Source organism: Solea solea, chromosome 13, assembly GCF_958295425.1.
Source record: "Solea solea chromosome 13, fSolSol10.1, whole genome shotgun sequence".
NCBI lineage: Eukaryota > Metazoa > Chordata > Actinopteri > Pleuronectiformes > Soleidae > Solea > Solea solea.
The window spans coordinates 27,493,313-27,514,297 of record NC_081146.1 but is presented as its reverse complement, the minus strand read 5'-3'; the positions used below and the strand labels follow the sequence as shown (position 1 = coordinate 27,514,297).

At 44.7% G+C, this 20,985-nt stretch overlaps 1 protein-coding gene and 1 long non-coding RNA gene across 2 annotated transcripts; one reads left to right on the top strand and one right to left on the bottom strand.

Moving 5' to 3' along the window:
• Positions 1-7: 7 nt before the first annotated feature.
• LOC131471149 (uncharacterized) lies at positions 8-20,857 on the bottom strand. Its single transcript, XR_009241977.1, has 3 exons — positions 20,044-20,857; positions 19,788-19,871; positions 8-136 (listed from the first exon to the last, which is right to left on the bottom strand). It is a non-coding gene; the product is annotated as an uncharacterized LOC131471149 (long non-coding RNA).
• Positions 9,138-16,228, top strand: mex3a (mex-3 RNA binding family member A). Its single transcript, XM_058647511.1, has 2 exons — positions 9,138-9,628; positions 15,034-16,228. Exons 1-2 carry the CDS (start codon positions 9,163-9,165, stop codon positions 16,179-16,181), a joined length of 1,614 nt encoding a protein of 537 aa, XP_058503494.1. The 5' UTR covers positions 9,138-9,162; the 3' UTR covers positions 16,182-16,228.
• Positions 20,858-20,985: the final 128 nt, after the last annotated feature.

The window sequence follows — 20,985 nt, the reverse complement described above, 5'->3', positions numbered from 1 at the left end:
GAGCCGAGCCGAGACGAGCCGAACCAGGAGCAGCTGCAAATCAATGCTGCTGATTGGAGCCGGTGTCTGCTAATTACGCCACAGCCTGGAGGCGCCACCTGGCGGTGTACTTTGGTAACTGGGTGGTGGTGTTTTTCTGTTTTTGTTTTGTTTCGGGAAGAAAAATACAAATAAAAATAAAATGGAAGTTAACTATTTTAAAATGTTAACAAGACATTTGAAATGTAACACGTGTGACAGTTAAATATGTGCAATAGAGGGTTTAACTTAATATTTTTGTTACGTCCTTTTGTCCATCACATGTGTATTGTTATTGTTATTGTGTGATACAATTTTAGTACTAACCCTAACCCTCGACCTCTGACCCTTCCGCTACTGTAACAAGTACATTCTTTCAGTGTGGGATCAACAAAGTCTAATCTTATCTACATTAAAAACTTCAAATAAAATTACAGCACATGAAAATAACACACAAATGACGAGCTCCTGTGTCCCAGTGAACCAAAAACACTGATTTTCTGAAGGACTGGGGCAGGAAGACCACAGAGAAGGAGCACAGGAGGGCAGTTGGTGTAACAGAGAGCAAGTATATACGTATATATATATATATATGTGTATATATATATATACATATATATATATACATACACCAAGTCAAATAGGCTTAGGGCCAATTGAATACAGACCATAATTTCTTCATTTCTTGTCTAGTAACCCTTTGTCTTCTAATCTAACCGAATCAATATTGTACAAAATGGTTGATTTAAGAGATGTGTTGGTTTTAAAAAGTGCCACAGACTGTTGGTAGTGTCTGAAAAACTGCTCTTTGACTCAATTCATAATTTTTCATGGATTCTGCAAATATTTGAAATAACATTTAAAAAAACAACAGAGTTTTGAAATCATCAAGTGTTGACCCGTGGGCCACCAGCTGCTGACCGCTGCAATACTGAAAGTTTCAGAAACACATGCTTAAAAACCTGAACTATCACTTTTTTGCTTCCAGGATTCTAACTGTGTGTTTTCTTTGCTGTTGTAACTTCACGCCTTCAACTGTTTTCTGTCAACAGTTTGAAATAAATGGGGTAATTCATTTCTTTCAGGACGCCATGTGGGGCCCAGTGGGGGCCCCTGGGACTCCAAGGACCCCACTTTGGCAGTGATTGAATCACTGACTTAAGCTATGTTTCATGTGAATTGATCATTTAATTAAACAGGCAGCCAGGGAGCGTCATACAACTATTCCTTAAGGCAACTCTAGCAGCACGACTGCTGCTATCAAACAGTACAGATGGCCCGCAAAGAACCACACAGACACTTTAATTCCCCGTGATCCCAAAACCATTCCAAATACAAACAAAAACACAAATTAAAAACAAGTGAAGTGTGCTGCTGCCGCTGCTGCTGCTGACTCTTTGTGTCGTTTTGACACAGTGGGTATAAGCTTATCATGATGTAAGAGCTGAAGATGAATTTTACATGACCTAAATGGTTTGTTTACATTGGTAATCTTCATCATAAATGATGGAGGAGGAGTGCAGGTCACTTGAAGGCACCGTGATCTGTGAGCATGTGCGAGGATGTGCGAGGCCAGCTGCATGCTGGGCCTGTTGTGCTGGCACTGATCCTCGCAGCGTCAGGGCAGTTTGACATCTGTGACACTGACATGATCCAAACAACAAAGATGTACACGTAGATGTTTGGAAACAAAATGCTTTCCTTGTTGAGAGTTTGGCTTTCTGTTGTGTATGTTTGCATTGTAGAAACAGGCCAAATAAAGTCAAATAAATTGATTTCAATTTTCTTTTTAAAAGTTTTAAGACAAAGTCTCTGCAGAGGGGGTAAGCAAAGTATGCAGCCACTTTCAGATGTAATGTGACTTAAAAGAAGAGGAAACTGGCCAAAGATTGACAAAACTGGACAGAATTTAATAAACTTGTCCTTATCACAAGTAGAGAAATTCAGTCATGTTGTTTTTTTCACTTAAAATAAGTCTTTCTTTACTTGATTACATTGACTTTAAGGAGTTACACCTTAGAAATTGATATATTTGCACACACATCAATTTGTGATTTGTGAATTTTACATCTTTATTTACTACAGTTCATTCTTAATGCACCAAGCAGAAAACATTGTTTTAGCTTGTTTCACAGAAATTATTCTTTTTTTGAAAATCTATTTTTGCAGTGTTTATCTCAAAGTGTGGTTCCTGAAGGAGCCATAGCTTGAGGGGGTCTTTGAAATAATTAGCAGTAAAAATGATGCACGATCAGACAGAACAACAAGTGATGAAATATTCATTGTGAACGCCGGGACACTTTCATGAATCAAGAGCGACTGAAACAAACGTCTGACTGCTTTTATGAATGTTGCAGAAGTGATGACGGAGTGAAAGAGAGATTACAGCAGCATCATCATCAGCAGCAGCAGCATCAGCAGCAGCAGCATCATCAGCATCATCAGCAGCAGCAGCAGCAGCATTATATTCAGAGACTGTTGTGAACACTGCTGTGACTACAGTGAAGGACCCCGACATCACGTTTGTCTTTACACTTTACACTTAACATTGTTACCACGTTAAAAATATACAGTACGAGATCTGAGTTCATCATGTCAGCCCAAAATGATATTATATAACCCTTATTCACTATTTTGCACTTTATATTCTCATCGTGTCTCTCTGTAAATAATTTAATGTACATATATATGTATATATATATATATATATGTATATATATATGTATATACTTAAATATATATATTTAAAAATAGACCGGACCTCTGGACACCTTATTTATTCATTTTTTTATACCACTCTTTTTAAATTATTGTTCTTTGTCGTCCTTGTTCTTTCCAGTTGAATGTCTGTTATTTTATGTTAATGTATGTTCATGTTTTACGTTGAATGTAAACTCATTATTTAAGGATAAAACCAGAGTCAAATTCCTTGTATGTGTTCACATACAAGGAATTAACTAATAAATCTGATTCTGATTCTGAAATCCTTTAATCTGCATCAGCCTTTTTAAAAATAAATAAATAAATAAAATAATATTTTAAATGTCCAACCTTTTGAATGAGGTGTCTATAATTATTATGTAGTGTTAACCTGAATGTCATTGTGGGTATTTAAGGTCAACAGTCTGAAGAAGAGTCATTGTGTGTGTGTGTGTGTGTGTCCCGTGTGCAGGACACACACACACACAGACACACACACACACACGACACAACAACATGTCTTCATTCATGTGTGACCCAGTTAGTGGTTTAGTGGGATACTGATCCTGTGACGTCATCCTTGTTATTGCATTGACTAAACAAAGAGTCCTGAACAGTGTACAGTAAATGTAATATTTGACATGTTTCATATTTGCCTGTGATGCATTCAATGAAACCAGAAAAGAATGCCAAGAATAAAAGGCAGAGTGAGCAGGACTCTGATGTGATGTGTGTGAGATCATCACCAACAGAACCATACGGGAATCAAGTGGTGAGGTGATCCTTACTCATCACTAGGCGTGTCACCCGCTCTACAGCATCAATGTGATTAGACACAGAGCGAGGGAGAGAGCGAGAGAGGGAGAGAGAACAGTGGGGGGTTGGAAAAATGGGGAACGTGAGTGAGAGAGAGAGAGAGAGAGAGAGAGAGAGAGATGACCTAATGCCCGTAAAAAGCAGTGAAGTCATTCCACCTGACTCATATTCCCAGCTGACAGCAGCTCTCCCAATCACAGCATCCCTGTGTGCATGTGTGCAGCAGGTGTGTGTCCATGTCTAAAGATAAAATATCAAATATCTCTATAAATAAATGAAATAAATAAAGTGTGTATTGATTTATTTCATTATTAGTTGTGTGTGTGTGTGTGTGTGTGTGTGTGTGTGTGTGTGTGTGTTCGTTTATGAAGCACATGTCTCCATTCTGAAGTCAAACCTTCTCCAATGTGATATTGTGCTGATGGGAATGATGATGTCATTGACATTTTACAGTTTATCCACAGCTTTAATATAATAAAGTAATAATAGACGGACGGTGAGTGAGTGAGTGAGTGAATCGTCTTTCATCTGAAAGGTCGTGTGGGTTCAATTCCCGGCTCTGCTAGTCTACATGCCGACGTGTCCTTGGGCAAGACACTTGACCCCGAGTTGCTCCTGACGGTGTGTGAATATGAGTGATAGTGAAATAAGCGCTGTATCAATGTGTGAGTGAATGAGTGAATGAGTGAATGGCTAAACTGTAGTGTAAAGCAGAGTTGAGTGGTCAAGTCGAGAAAAGCATTTAACATCCACATTATAAATAGAATGAAATGATGAGTCAATAAAACAACAATAATAATACTAATAATAATAATGATGATAATGATAATAATTATAATAATAATAATGATGATGATAATAATAATAACATAAAAGAGTGTTTTTCTTCTTTTCACCTTTGAGATGAGACTTCAGTCTTTCACTCACACACCTGTGGGTCACACACATCCTCAGTTCATCTAAAAGTGAAGAAGAATTGACTCCTGATTGAATTCTGGATTAGTTTGAAATAATTGATGATTGATGTAATCTCTGCATCAGTTTGACACGAAACATCTTCGCTCTGTATGTGTTTCACCTCTAATCCTTGGTGATTGTGGTTAAAAGGTAAATAACTTTGTGTGTACGACGTGATCGTGCACAAAGATGGAGGTGTTGATGCTCTGCTGCCTCCATCAGTGACTTCAAATGTGTTCAGATTTACCTCAGTGATGCAAAGTTACCAAACCAGGGACCTCATGTGTGTCGGACCACACCTTCTCATGGTGAAATAAATAGATGAACATATTATGAACGTATTATCATTATAATATATTGTAAGCAGACAGGTTTTACTTAAGTTTTTTTTCTTGTGCACCTGTACAGTGAGGCTTTTACAACCAGACTTAATAAAAAAACTATCCCTTTAAGTATGGTTATGTTTGTTTAAATTGTGTCTGCCTCTTCAACTCTCTTTTCTCTATGTTTTCTTGATTTAAATTTTAATATTTAAATGTAATATTTTAAAGATTTCAGTTTCATCCTGAAAGAGCACAAACAAACACAAACACAAACACACAAACACACAAACAGACCATCAGAAAACCTGCAGACACAGAGTGAGTTCTGCACACGAGCCGCTTCATCTGTTGAGCTGATGGACTTCGCGGCGGCTCTTGTTCTTGTGGTATCATTTGCATGAGGTCTTACATCATCCCCGAGAGCCCGCTCATTGTGGCATCAGCACGTGGTGCTTAGCCAACACGTCCCTTTGTGCTCGCAGGAGCCTCATTCACGGGACAGCGGGGCACCAGAGATGTCCTGAAAAGGACATCTGGCCGTGGACGTCCTTTAGGAGGTCCTCAGACGTGTCCTTCCAGCCTATTAAGCCTCTTTGAAAGACAGATACTGTCCATATAGGTGAAAGCAATATGCGCGCGGCCTCTCGGACAAAGCAGCGCACACAGAAAAAAACCAGCATCTCCCCAAAGATACCAGTCAGCCTTTCATCGAGGAGGAAGAAAAAAGAGAAAAGCAGCACTACTGTGATGAACAGATGGTCAAGATCATTGAGTTTTTTATGGCTAAGTAACATGACCTCAGCACTGTGAGCTGCACCAGCGTCCCGCAGCTAACACACACACACACACACACACACACACACAAGTGTAGCCCACAGCCACAGGAGTCTCCATTCACAGCCACACACGCACAAGCTCAGGGGTCACAAGGTCACAAGGTCATGTGGCAGAGCAGCATCCCCGACAATTAGGCCTCCGACAAGGCTCCACCAAAACTCTCAACTCCAGGCAGAGCGGGTGGTGTGATGGGTGTGTGTGTGTGTGTGTGTGGGGGGGGGGGGAGACGGGGGGGGGGAACACGATCCCAGATCCATGCTTTTCATTGATTGGGCCTGCTGGACTCCCAGTGGACCCATTTTAATGGAGCCAGACGACCTCTTGTTCATACTGGCAGAGTCTGGACCTCGTGTGGTTCTCGTCCACAACCACCGGCCGTGCCCGTCACCCAATCCGGTGTGTGCTCCACTGGGTGGAGGCAGGATTGGGGTCAGACTCTGTCCTCCTCTCGCTGCTGTTATGTGTCCACGTTACTGGGTGCAGAGTGTGCGGGGGGTGGGGGGGTTTAATCCCGGCCTCGTACTGAGAGCCTGATCCACAACACACCCTTGGGGAACGAACCCCTCCCTGGTCGGCACCCAGAGAGCGCGTCTAGACCATAATTATTCATGCAGATACACCTGCTCCGTCTTCACAACAATGATTTTGTGATAATGACATTGTTTCATTGTACATGTGTGTGTGTGTGTTTTGTGCTGATGACAAAGAGAAGAACAAAGTGTGTTTTCCTGGTGTTACAGTTAAGAATGTGTGGAAAACAACACACACACGTGTGTGTGTGTGTGTGTGGTGACATTAATGACGTGGACGGTGAGTAAACAACCCCCCAGTTACTCAGGTAACATTACGCAACACACACTCACACTGTACATCCCATCATACATACTGTACACTGTATGAGCAGCTGAAGCTGAAACATGGACATTAAAAGCTTCGTTTATGACAAACTATAATATGATGAAATACGATCAGTGATCGATCAAAGACATTTGACTGTTTTTTTGTTTGTTCATTTTTTTTTATTTGTTGACTTTTAAGTTGCAGATACTTTGTAAAATGAGCCCAGAAAATCTAAAGGAAGGGGGATCATTATCATCATCATTATTATTATTATTATAATAATAATAATAATAATAATAATAATAGTAATGATGATGATGATGATAATAATAAAACTGCAGTTGGGAGTCTTTGTGTTATTCCACGGCCATGCTGTCAGGCGTGGCTTCTCTCGAGGACATCTTGGGGAGTCTGTGCTCGTGGTTCTTTGTTCACCGGGCTGCTGCAAAACCTCTCTCTCTCTCTGTGTGTGTGTCTCTCTCTCTCTCTCTCTGTGTGTGTGTGTGTGTCTCGCTCTTCATTTTCACCGGGAAACGTGCAGCTCTGATGTTTCCCTCGCTGCACATGGTTTGCGACCACTGTCTGACAACTCCCTTCCTCTCCTCTCTCTTCTCCTCGTGCATCTCACCCCCAGACGCCCTCTCTCTCTCTCTCTCTCTCTCTCTCTCCCTCCATAACGTCCTCATGCGCAACGGCGCCTCAAACAACAACGCGGTGACCTGCTGCAAAGCGCGGCACCCTCGCGCACACCCACCTTACCCCCGCCCCCCCCACATCACTAACTCCCACATCTCAGCTCCAGGTTGAACACGCGGGAGCCGACGCTGGAGCTTTTTCACGTCCCATAATGCAGCACTTCCTTCTCCTAAGACCATGTGCGCGCCCGCACTTCCACCTCTCCACGCTGTTCACGTGCACGAGGCGCGTTCTTACATAAGTTATTTATCAAAAACAAACAACAACAAAACCATGTTCTACAGCAATAACGTGCAGGAAGAAGAGCGCGCGCGCGCGCGGAGCTGCTTTGTCTTTCTTTCTTTCTTTCTTCCCTTCTGTCAGTTGGTGACGGGAGGAAGAGGAGGAGGAGGAGGAGAGGGGAGGAGAGGGGAGGGGGAAGATGGGAGATGCCACGGGCTCGGGAACCTGAGACGGAATGGTAGAAGCGGAGGGCGGCTCGTTTTGTCTCGGCGAGGAGGAGGAGGTGGAGGAGGTGGGGGGAGCCGTGTAAACCAGACTGGGTGGAGCAACACATCGCACAGCCCCATCTATCGTGCAGACGGCCTTGTGTCCCGTTTACCAGCCGGGTTGCCAGGTCCGTGGGAATTGTGCTACATTTGCAGTGTTGAGTTGACCGTGTATGTTCTTTGAAAAGTAGCTGCAGTGAATTCACTTGGATTTTTGTGTTTTCATGAACACAAACAATGTTAAAATGTTCATGTTATTTAATGTTAGAAGTGGCTGTCCACACCAAAACAGGCCGTCGTTACTGGGAATAATGTTGTCATAATGTAGTAATAATGGTGTGATAATGGTGTAATAATGTTGTAATAATGTAGTAATAATGTAGTAATAATGTTGTAATAATGTAGTAATAATGTAGTAATGTTACATGACAATAGAGAATTTTCATTCATGCTGTGTTCCATTTACATCGGAACTCGGAACGTTGCAAAGAGAAGTTGGGGGGAGGGGTTTATTAAGCGATAGAAACTTTTTCATGGGTGCATCTTTGAGGTTACAGTCATACTCCAACCTGTTGGCAGTTGTCTCACTTTACTAGCACAATGTGCTGTTGCCTCTGTCTGTCTTGACATAAACCCAATCACTTCCTGTGATTGAGTGTTATTATGATGTGTGGTGTGTGTGCAGGACTTTGTTTATCGCCCCATTACTGAGGCTGGACGTGAAATAATTATAAAGAAAAGAAACATGGGGCTGCACCACAAGAGTGAGACATCCACTAAAAAATAATTATAACTAATTATTTTTCACCCCGTTGTGTGAAATCTCTAAAGACAGCACATGTTCTAGGGATCCAGCATCTTTTCACACTGATTCACTGACTCTGTAAAACAATCTCCAAACACAAGACAATGAACGAGACGAGGGAGTATGACATCATCTTTTCCTAAAGTAGCCCATTCACTGTCTACATGGAAACGCGAGGCCGGCATTTTGACATTTGTCCCCTAAACGTGGTTCCTGTGTGGACGGTCCCTTGATAGTTAGCCCTGTGTGCTTTAAAATGGCCTGAAATTAAACTAAATTCCTCTGTATTTACATCATAAGTCATGAAAACAGTCTTGATAAGAGAACTGACGGACAGCTAAGCCCAGATCGTTGACAACAAGAACATAACTGTGACGTGGTCAGTGAACAGCAACAGTGACCAACAACAACCACAAGGTCCAGGATCGGTTCTGTTCCTTTCGGGATGGTTCTGTCGTGCAGACCTGGCAACCCTGTTTTCCAGCAGCTCGGAGAGACTGTGACTCTACTGTACACCGAGTCTGGCGGATAGAGAGAGAGGGGAGGGGGGGGCAGGTCTATGGGCGGGACTAGCGCAAAGGGGGGATAGGAAGGAGGAGGGAGTGAGGAGGAGGAGGCGGCACGGGTGCTGTTTCTCCACTCTCTTTCCTCTGTCTTTGTCTCACACACTCTTTTGTTAGCCATGCCTAGCCTGCTGGTTCTAGCAGGGATCATGGAGAAAAACGGGGGCTTCGGCGGGGATCTGGCCGCCTCCGGGTTCGGAAGCGAAGGTCTCCTGGTGCCGCCCGACGAGGACGAGGACGACTCCCGTGCCCTCAGGGTCGCGCTGGGCCAGCTGTCTCTGCTGGGTCTCGGGGAAGGCGAGGACGGCGGCGGCGGCGGCGGCGGAGCCCCGACAACAGGAGTACAGGACCGGAGTAACAACAACAACAACCACAACCACCACCAGCAGCAGCAGCAGCAGCAGCAGCAGCTCCACAACCACAGCAACAGCGGCGGCGGGGACACGGCTCTACTGCAGGGGAAGAGCAAGTTGTGCGCCCTGTACGAGAGCTCCTCAAGTGAGAGCAAAGGACGAGGCTGCAACATAACTGAATGTGTCCCAGTGCCCAGCTCTGAACATGTGGCCGAGATAGTGGGCAGACAAGGTAAAGACCTAAACACCTCATTCCTGGACTAACTTAGGCTGCACTCTCCTCTCATCCTCTCATCCTCGCCCTCCTCCTCCTCCTCCTCTTCTTCTTCTTCTCTTATTGTTACCTGATGTTATTTGACAAAGAAAGGGAGTGGTGTGTGTGTGTGTGTGTGTGTGTGTGTGTGTGTGTGTAAATATACTCCCCTCGAGGCATCAGCCTCCCACTTTTTTGCTGCAAGTTCTCGTGTGTACGAACGTTCCACTTAAACAAGTCTGTCTGCTGCTTTTTGCTCATTCTTTAAAAAAAAAGAATATTTTTTTTATTTACATTATGTTTAATTCTTGCTTTCGAGTGAATGTGCATAGACACACGAGGACACCCCCTCCTCCTCCTCCACCTCCTCCCTCCTGGGCGAATTATTCCACATCCACGCCATCAATGTCAGCGCGCGCGCACACACACACACACACACACACAGGAGCAGCACTTGCTTCCTTTGTCGTCTGAGACGCGCCAGACTGTTTGAAAAAAAGAAGAAAAAAAAGAGGCAACGTGCTGCTGGAGAGGAGAGGAATGTGTTCACTTGTGATCGTGGGCTGTAGAAAATAACACGAGGAAATAATAATAATAATAGTAAAAAGAGAGAGATTTGCTGTTTGTGTTTATGTTGCGCACTGCCCCACTGACACAGTTGGACAATGGAGGAGCGCGGTCCCCTCGTTTCTCTCTCTCTCTACTAATAGAGTTGGAAAGTTCAGTTTATTTGTAGAAAATGTTCCAGTTGTTTTATTTTTATTTTTGATTAATTATCAAACAAAGAAGCTGGACTTGAATAAGAGCAGCTGTCAAACAAAGGTGTGAAATCTGGGGGGTGAGGGGAGGGGAGGGGCGTGTTATCACAGTTGAGTTGCAGCTTCAGGTTTTGTTGTTTTTTTCTTTAAATAGGGCTTTTATTTATTTTCTGTTACTGATGCAAACTCTGGAGTCTGGTTTTCATTCTAATGTATTGCATTTGTTTTTTACTGAATTTGGTCAAAAGACAATGAAATCAGCTTTGCTGTTAGATGAATGTCAGAGAACACAGAACTCAAAGTCCAGGTCACAGAGGAATGGTGCGTTTCCGAGGTCATGGGGAACGCCCCCCCCCCCCCCCCCCAAACTCCTGACCAACCCCAACACTGGATGTCAAGATGGCTGCCACCACACACACACTGCTTCTTATCATATTTGTTTCACAGTAAATTTGTTTAATTTAAAATTAAAGAGATTTAGCGCAGAGAGCGCTACTATTATTGACCATGGTAAGTGGAACGTGGGGGACTCGGGGGTGACGTCACTCCCAGTTCTGACTTCCGAGTTTCAATGTAATTGGAACGTTGCAGATGGATAAGTAGTTGAGACTTGATGGCATAAATAGTATTAGTATAGTATATATATAGTAAATAGTATAAATAGAGTTGTGTTTCATTGGTTTTTCTGTCCGTTATTGTGACAATTTCTTTATTGGTCCACTCATTCCTCCACCATTTCCTCCATCACATTTTCCCAGTGTAGTAAAATGCCGAAACTGGAGTGATCTCTCTGTCAAGTGGTTTCAAAACATCATTTATTTACTCAATCTGTTTCCATTGCACTCATTTGCATTTACCTCTTATTAACACAGCAACTCTTTCACCTCCCCAAGTGAAGAAAAAACTTTTATTTTAAAAAGTTATTTATCATTATTATTATTATTATTATTACTATTACTATTGTTGTTATTCTAAGTTTATTTGTGCAAATGAAAAATGCACCCCACCTATGTTGCGTTACATACAGTAGACTGTGTGTTTGGACGTGAACTAGTACACACGATGAACACAGTCTGTTGTGAACATTCTAACTGCATTGTAACACTGACAGTGCTTTCTTATGTGTGGAAGTGTTGTTACACTGAGGCCGAGCAGCACTTTTAAAGGGCTCGCTGACAGCATGCTAAAGCACTGATACTACTCCAAATATAGTGAACAGTAAGAGATGTTCTGATACTTTTTGTGTTGAGCCTTGAGCACTGCACCGAATGCTGTGTACGATATGTAACACACTGACTCTACATAAATGCCTCCTATGCTGGTGACTCAGCGAGAAATGGAACCAGGAGATGGGAATCCTTTTGTATATATATATATATATATATAAAAAAACTGTTTCTGCATATTTGCACTAGCTTTTGTTTGGATGATCTTTTTTCCGTCATTGTAAAAATAATCTGCTTGAAACATTGTTTTCACTGTTGCAAAAATAGAACTCACTTAACATGAAGTTGTGATCAGAAACAAATAGTTTTAAATGTACCCTCCCTTCATTTGGTTGTAGGAGTTAAAAGCATAAAAAAAGCTATTAGCTGTATTAGCAGATGATGCCAGTGACCGAATGAAAAAAGGAAGGTTCATGTATACGGGCTCTTGGTTTTTGCCCTTTTGTTGTCTTGCGTGTTGTCTTGTCTTGTCCTCTGATTGGACGCAGCTAAACAGCCAATTAAAAGCCAACCTGAATGGGAGTCACGCCTTGGAAATTGACACAAGGGGATTCTAATGAGCAGAGGCCTTTCAAGGGTGTTTGGAGGCCCCAGGCTAATGTGTCTTAGAGGGCCCTACATCACATTAGACCAACTCCCCTGCCACCCTACAATAGAAAGCACACATTTGTACATAGGACTGGGTGTTGTTAGCATTATAGCTAAAGGGAGTCCTCAACAATGCTCTGTGAATGAAAGCCATTCGAGGACATGAGCGCGAAAGTTCACATACGACAAATGCAGGACACACATTTGTCCAAAGTGTGTTGGCAGGAGACGTTGTGTAAATCCATCAGAGCAACTTTTATGTGGACGTTTCAGTCGTCACACCTTTGCCTCTCCAGACGTCTCCAGGAAAATATTTGCAGTTAAAGGCTGTGTTTAGGGCCCCCCTCTTGCAGTTTGGGGCCCCGGGCACATGCCTGACCTTTTGTAATGCCCTTGCCCATGAGCCCCACTTCACTGCACACTCTTAATACCACATGGTTGCTTGTCAGCAGGGGCTCAGAAAGAGAGAGAAGCACAAAGAGTGCAGGGCGAGTGAGGGACCATTTGCGAAAACCTAATTTATCTTGAAGCAAAAACAAACAGGTCTTGAATAATGTCGCGGGGGCTTCAGAGGAGTCGACATGGCTTCTTTTGTTGAGACTCTGGTCATGTGGATTTAGTTTGTGCCTCCTTGTCTCCGGTCGCTGCTCTTGTTCTGTACTCCAAGTGTAAGTTTTGAATTTGAATGAGGTAACCAAAGACAGCCGGACAGCACATCCAACCGACACAAGTGTGATTTTGGGCGATTTGAGATGAGCTGCTTTGGATTCAGGCCCTTCATTAGAAGAAGGCACGACATACACGCCCCTTCCGCTCAGCGCCTGTCTGAGGATCCCGTCATGAAAAAAAAGGGCTGGGAATGATTGTTTCCCTCGTTGGAGTCAAAGGCTTTGATTCCAGAGGACGCTCCTGTATCTGGAGCTGAGCAGTTTTCTTTTTATCACTAAAAGTGTAACAGACAAAAATAAACTTGTCTCCAGTGACCTTACTTTCTAGTTGTGGTTAATTAATCGTGGTCTATTTTGTTTACAGATTATTCTTTCATAGAGACGTACGTTTGGATTAATTAAAACCATGTGACGTAGGTGAAAAAACAGAATGTGGTCTTTGATCCCCTGTGACATGAACACGCCTCATATCAGGCAGTGATTTTGGGCACGAGCGCTAACACGCCTTCAGTTTAGAGTTTCATCATCCTTCCGTCGGTGCTGCTGGTCCCTGAGAATAAAGTGGCCTTATTTAGTAGCATTAGAGGGGAATTCTTCATCAACTCAAGGCTTCTTTAAACCTTTTGATACCTGCTGCTGTGATCTTCCGTTAGGTAATGCGGCACCTGGAGTCTGGTCACACAAGCCCACATTAGTGCACTGAGTAGATGCCTAATGATTCTTCCTTGCCCACTCAGGAGTCGTACCACTCTCTTTGAGAGGAGACGTGTACGTCCAACAAATGTGGACGTCTCACAGATTTAGAGGCCGTCTGTGTATCTGACACGTGCGATGCTCGATGCAATCTCCGCGGGGGGTAAAACAAATAGAGCTGCTCTCTCTTTTTCCTGCTACGCTCTTCAAGACCTCAAATGTACTTGGCAATCCTCCCTAAATAATTACTGATTTACTCTATATCCCCGTTGTGTCCCATTACACTGTCAGGCAATTTGTCATGAAATAACATTAACCTGCACTCTCTCATGTGAAGCCTCTGCTTTAAAAGCATTTAATTATCCCTCACACACTGATGAAGAACAGGGAGGATGTACAGAGGAGCAATGAATTGCCTTAAAAATGAGGCGTGCTCACTGTAGGGTCCTGAAAGTTCAAGGAGAGGTTACAAAGAGATTTCTCACCAGCGTCCTGCCAGTATACTGCAGCTGCTGTTGCTCTTACCTTTACCTCGATAAAAACATGTCTGTGTTGTGAGCATCTCTCCACCCACCACCTTTCCACTCGGATTTAGAGCAAATAAATAAATACACGCAATCAGCGATGAGCTGACGTCGATCTGATATTGGGTATTGGAAACAAATGCTTCCGTACACACAGGCATGCTGTGAAGAGGCATGTTGGAGCAGTTTGTTTTTGACTCGTTATCTCACTGATTAGTATTGGACACAAAAGTGGGGGCCACATAGTGGAGCTGTGGCTAGCATTGTTGCCTCACAGCAAGACAGTTGCTGTTTGACGAGGGGCCTTTCTGTGTGGAGTTTGTATGTCCTCCCTCGGTGTGCATGGTTTCTCTCCAAGCATACAAGCAGAGGTTAACTGCACACTGGTTATACCCTGCATTTTCACCCTGTGTCCCCTGTGACCCTCACAGTGTTGTTTAAATTTCAAAACCACGGTGGTAGAGAATGAATCTATCTATCTATCTATCTATCTATCTATCTATCTATCTACACTGCTGCGTAACAGCAGCCCGGTTTGCCGCCCGGTCCGATCGAGGGCCTTTCTGTGTGGAGTTTGCATGTTCTCCCCATGAGTCCAAAAACACGCAGAGATAAATTGGACGCTCTGGACTGAATTTTAGTAGGGTGTGAATTTGAGAGTGATTGGGTATGTTGGCCCTGTGATGGACTGGCAACCTGTCCGGGTGAACCCCGCCTCTCGCCCCGCGTCGGCTGGGATTGGCCCCAGCTCCCTGCAGCCCTCATGTGGAGGATAAAGTAGTAGACGATAGAGGAATGAATGATACTTGTTCTGTGTCAACATGTGAAGTTAAACTTGTTTTAAACTTGTTTTAAAAAGATGTTTCAGACTGAATACTGGACAAAAGTGAGTTGTTTGTTTTAAGATGTTTGTGTTTGTGTCCGCAGGTTGCAAGATCAAAGCCCTGAGGGCCAAGACCAACACCTACATCAAAACCCCAGTTCGAGGAGAGGAGCCCGTCTTCTTAATCACCGGCCGGAAGGAGGATGTCGCACTGGCCCGTCGTGAAATCATCTCTGCTGCAGAGCACTTCTCCATGCTGCGGGCGTCCCGCAACAAGCTGGGCGTGTCCTTCAGCGGCTCCCCGCCCACACCTCTGCCCGGTCAGACCACCATCCAGGTGAGAGTGCCATACCGTGTCGTGGGGCTGGTTGTGGGGCCCAAAGGCTCCACCATTAAACGCATCCAGCAGCAGACGTGCACGTACATCGTCACGCCCAGTCGAGACCGCGACCCCGTCTTTGAAATCACGGGGTCACCGAGCAACGCTGAGCGCGCACGAGAGGAGATCGAGGCGCACATTGCCTTCAGAACAGGAGGCCTGCATGACCACAACAACGAGAACGACTGCATGGGGCCAAACGGTGGAAGCAGCCCAGTGGGCAGCAGCGGTGGTCTGGAGAGCCGGCTACAACAGGTGTGGGGGCTGCAGGGGGGCCAGCGCAAGCCGCTCACCAGCAGCTACCGCCAGAACTTTTCAGATGCCATGGTGGGAGGGGGAGGTGGAGGAGAGGGAGGGGGGATCTACAACAAGAGCAACTTCTCCAGCTCTGGAGACAAGCCTTGCTCTTATTTTGGATCAGAGGGCACCCAGAGCTGGGGCGACCCCGACTACCCCAAACAGGTGGCCTTCTACGCCCAGCAGCGTTCCAAGAGCTTTGGTGGCCTCCCTCTCCCCCTGACCAGACTCTCCCCCAGTTTACCCGAGTCCTGCGGAGGAGTGGGCAACAACAACTCTTCGGTCACCAGCATCGTGTCCGTCAGCGGCTCGGCTCACGCCCAGGCCCGCCGCGCCCACAGCGAGCCCACCTCAGCCGGAGAGGGTTTCCCTGGCCGTCTTCCAGCGCCGGACTCACCGCCGGCCACCGTGCGGGACTGCATGACCTGCTTTGAGAGCAAAGTGACGGCTGCCTTGGTTCCCTGTGGCCACAACCTCTTCTGCATGGAGTGCGCCATCCGAATCTGTGAGCTCAACCACCCGGAGTGCCCAGTGTGCCACACCCAGGTCACACAGGCCATCCGAATATTCTCTTAAAAAAAAAAAAAAAACCACATCAGTTTTTATCATTAGTTATTTTTGTCAGTGTTTGTTTAATAATTATTTACTGTTATTATGATTATGATTATTATTATTATTATTATAATACACATTTTGGTTTTTCAGAAAATTAAAAACAACCAAGCAGATATTTTAGAAGGCACTGCTTGCTTTACTAAAAAGTATAAGAAATATTTTTAAGTTTTTCCTTTTATATTTATATATAAATATATAAATATGCATATATATTTTATAAAGGTTTTGTTCATAAGAGAAGTATAGTACCCTGCGTTTTCAGTTTTTTGACTGCTGCTGTCTTTCATCCATGAATCACAGAGGTAGGCAGAGGTAGTAATGTGAACATTTTATTATTCAAATTTTTATTTTATCATGAAGTGGGTTTATACTGAAGAAAGATGATTGTTGAGGTACCTGGCCTGCACCTGATACTGACCCACAGAGAGAACACAAACACGGATCATTTTGCACCTTACAATCATCTTGGTCTAAAATGGGATTATCAATCATAACCTTGAAATTTCAGGAGCTTGATGTGAAGGTGAATTTTCACTTGGACTGTGAATGTGGTTTGATAGAATCGGTCCAACGATTTCAACAAGACGAAAATGTGAAAGCATCGAAGCAAAAAAACACAAAAACAAACTCTTCCTTATTTCATTCTTATACCTGGTATAGTCTTATAGACCACATTAATACGAAAACAAAAGAGAGTAGGACTTTACATGATTTATTTAGAGTAATTAGCTGAAATGTATTGGTATCATTATTGAAAAGTAGCCATTGATTACACTTTGGTCACTGCAGTGTGTTGAGAAGAGTCAGTAATGTCTCTGCTCCTCGTGGCACTTGAAAAGCATGTGGTCCCTCGGTTGGCTTAAAGCACTGATTTAATTTGTGAGGCCGAAAAGCCTTGGAATTCATCCACTTGGCTGGTTCTCGACATCTGTCTCCCCCCGATGGACTTGTTTCAAAGCCACCTTAACCGCGCTCTATTGTCTCCGTGGTCATTCGGCCACATTCGCCAAACGATACAGGGACAAAAGCGAGAGCTCCAGTCAACAAGCGTCTCCTCGGAGGCGTGCGCTGTAAATAAGGAGGAGAATTAGTGCGTGGACAGAAGCCGAGAAGGAAAAACTGAAAAATCAGCAGCAGAGGAGTTGACACTGTAAATATACACCAATCCCAAATCGGTAATCCTCACTTCACGTCCCCATTACTAACAGCATTATGTGCGAGCTCTGAGGGCGGCTGCTGCTGCTGCTGCTGCTGCTGCTGCTGCTGCTGCTGCTGCTGCTGCTCTCGTCTCCCCCTGTAATTAGCAAAGCTGTACAGGAGCAGGTGTTTCACAGCACAGTGAGGCTGTGACACCACAGTGGAAGTCTCTCCGAGCCTCTTTTCTTTCTCTCCTTTCTTCGGGAGTGGCTTTTATTCCTGCTTCACAGATTGATCGCTGGCGTTTGCAAATGCTCTTGCCGGGGGGGCAGAGGGGGGGGGGGCTTATTGTCTTGGCCCGGTTGCAGCGTGGGCCACCGAGCCCTCAGACACGGCCTGGATCTGCTCTTTGATAATTAGGCAAATGGGCCGGTCCAGGTGCGGACCGTGTGTGTGTGTGTGTGGACTTTGAGGGGTGAGGGGTGGGAGGACGTGCAGAGAGCCCCCAAAAAAGCCCCGCCCCACTGTTACAGGCACAGAGAGGCCTGGATGCAGCTGGGTGGGGACCCCCTTCCTCTTACCCCATTCACCCCCTTGTTCTTTTCCTCTGCTTTTCTGCTGGGCTGGGCTGGGGGGGGGGGGCTCTTTTGTCCCGAAACACACACACATGCACAACATGTGAAAGACAGTCGCTGAATTTGGCCTGAAAACAAACGATGAGGACATGCAGCAGATACCTGCCGAGTGTTCTTTGAAAATAAAGAAAGATGACGTGATCGTACGCAGGGTTAGGGTTAGATCCCTGACCCCCCCGCTCATCTCTCACCACTGTACCGGGACGTCCAGCAGCTGTCCCTTCACTATGGAGCCCCCCCCTCTCGCTTTTGAGCTCTCAGAATGAAATCAGACAATTGTAATTGACAGGAAAGCAGAGGAAACGCCCCATTTAACCAGCACTCATGCTGAATCAAATTACACACCCTCTGCGTCTGCCGGAGCCCCAGTCTGGGGAGTTCTGAGGAGGGGGCGAGGGATTAAAGCCGTTGAATGATGAACAGGAGGAGGAGGAAGGGGGGCAGAGACACAGACCCACGCCGCACATTCATATGATGCACTGAGTTTTTTTTTAGTTTTCGATTCAACTCGGCTTCTGTCTCCAAAATAAAAATCGCTAAAGGTTCAACGTTGTGTCTTCGAAGACACGAAACCCGTCTCTGAGAGAAAACGACTACGTAAAGCAGTGGCATCGCACGCGTGGACCGCAGCAGCAGCGACGCAGCAGCGGCGACGCAGCAGCGGCGACGCAGCAGCGACGCAGCGACGGCGGCGACGCAGCTGTGACGCAGCGACGCGTGCGATGCACTTTTTTCTGAATGGAGAAATTGCACAGTTTTTTTTTGTTGTTGTTTTTTTGGCCTAAGCTTTTGACGTCAATTCAAGGCAGTTATTCACGCTGCTCTTTGAACGTTTAAGTATTTTATAGTGTTTGTGTTCTGCCTTAATCTTTTATTTTATTACTATTAATCTTATCATTATTATTATTATTAATATGATGAAATCTTGTGTCATTACTTCTTAGCATACAAGGTAGCAATGTTGGCCTTTTGACAGCAACGCCCCCTGAACGACTTTTAAAGTACTTTTTCTTTTCTTTGTGGGAAACGGAAAAAAAAACAGAATGTGAATCAAAAATACTCGGGTTGAGGGATTCCTGAAATTAGGCTCTTAAAACACTTAAAATATAGAGTAAAGCACCTTATTAAGATTTGTTAAAAACCAAACCGACCACTGATGGTGAAATATATATTTGGTAGAAATTGAAGACGTAAGGATTCCCTATCATTTCCTGTTGTCGTGCTGACGACTGAAGGTTAGCTCGAGTTTGCACTGGTTTCATGAAGAGAGAGTTTGTGGGAGTGTCGGCGCCGTGTAAGTGAGCGTAAGCACTCGAGGATGTAAATACAGTGTCAGGAGTGAGGGTTTGTTTATTTTCTACAAACTGTCAACATGTTTTTAGGGAGAGGAAATCTTTAATATATTTGTCCCCTCGGCCTTTTTGTTTTTGACAATGATAGTATATGAGATAGATCCGTGCATTTAAGAAATATTCTTTAAATGGATGAACATCCAAAGTATATAGATGAGACACTAACCAGACACTACTATAAACTGTAATAATGAGTCATATTCTTTATGTATAGATCCAATCTTCAAAGGAAAAACTCAAAAGAATAGTACATGTAATAAGCTCCTCCCCCCCCCCCCCCCCCCCACACTCTGAATAAATCAGTTTCTATGTATGTTGGGATGAAAAGCAATAATAAGACTGTACTGGGACAATAAACACTCAGTTTCTTTAAATAACTCTATATTCACAAATGATTCACCTTCATGATGTCAGTGACGCGGCTGCATGTGTGTGAAACTCACCGCGGTCGCAGGCGGAGTTAAGTTGAGGAGGGAGGAGCAGCTTTCCTCGTGTGTCCGTCAGGGTCGAGGCGTTCGATGATGACTCTGTCAAGAGGAAGGGAGTGAGGAAAGGAAACGTCAGTGAGCTGCTGATTAAATGCTGCGTCCCATTTCATCGACATAAGAAATCAGAGTGACGTCACCCGCCCCCCCCTCCCCCCACACACACACGTGTGCAGATGAGTTAACTGTATCACACGTGTGTTTACTTACAAACCTTGGAATCTAGGAATCTGTTGGTGAAGTCGCTCCGAGTTGGAAATCCGAGTTCAGGAACGCCGACTACAAATGGAACGCACCATTTCTCACGGTCAGGGGTGTTTACACAGCCGTGAGCGTTGGATGAGGGGGCGACGCGGTGAGATCACTGTATCGCTTCTTTTTGAGTCCAATACCATACCGATATCAGAACCATCAGTGTCCTAGTCAGTCGTTCATCATCATTTCAAATAGAGATGCCCTGATGTCCTCGTGTCCAGATATCGGTCCAATATCAGCCAATAAACGAGCCTCAGATTATATTGGATATTACCAATAATATATCGGATATAAACAGTCCATTCTGCTCCAGCAGCTGTTGTGATCACGTGGGCTCTGCGTGTTGGATACATGTAGATCACGTGATCACAACAACAGCGTGTGTGTGTGTGTGTGTGTGTGCTGCTGCTAATTCAGAGTTAAACATGTTTCTTTAACCTGAAATCAAAGGCGACGAAGCCGCACAGCGAGCGCGAGCTAGCCGTTAGCAGCATGCTAGCTCATCCTGCTAAAGCTGCTGCTAAAACAACATTATTTCATAAACCAGCGCCACCTGTCGACTTTCAACAGCTTCCGTTTGTTAATTCTTCCCCAAAAAGCAGCCGTGACAAGAGCTGTGTGTGTTTTAAATGTGTCCTGAAGCTCCTCCACACACGGGGCTGAGTCCGTCCGCGGGGCCGGTCCCCGGTCCCCGGTCCCGGGCTCCGCGTTTACCTGCGGGAGACTCACTCACCCTGTGTGGGTTGGGCTAATCCAAAACAGTGAAAACTAGGGGGGTGTTCTCTGAAGACACGCTGTTACCTGTGAAACACGGCTGCTCTGAAAACACCCCCGTGAGCACTTGGTACTTTCCTCCTGATGAAATGAACCATAGACTGTATGAAATGAACACATGAGCAAA

Bases quoted from the DNA above. Each gene is read 5' to 3' on its own strand.
- mex3a (XM_058647511.1), top strand. From the start codon at position 9,163: ATGCCTAGCCTGCTGGTTCTAGCAGGGATCATGGAGAAAAACGGGGGC. The intron at 9,629-15,033 runs GTAAAGACCTAA...TTGTGTCCGCAG, and splicing joins CGAGATAGTGGGCAGACAAG to GTTGCAAGATCAAAGCCCTG.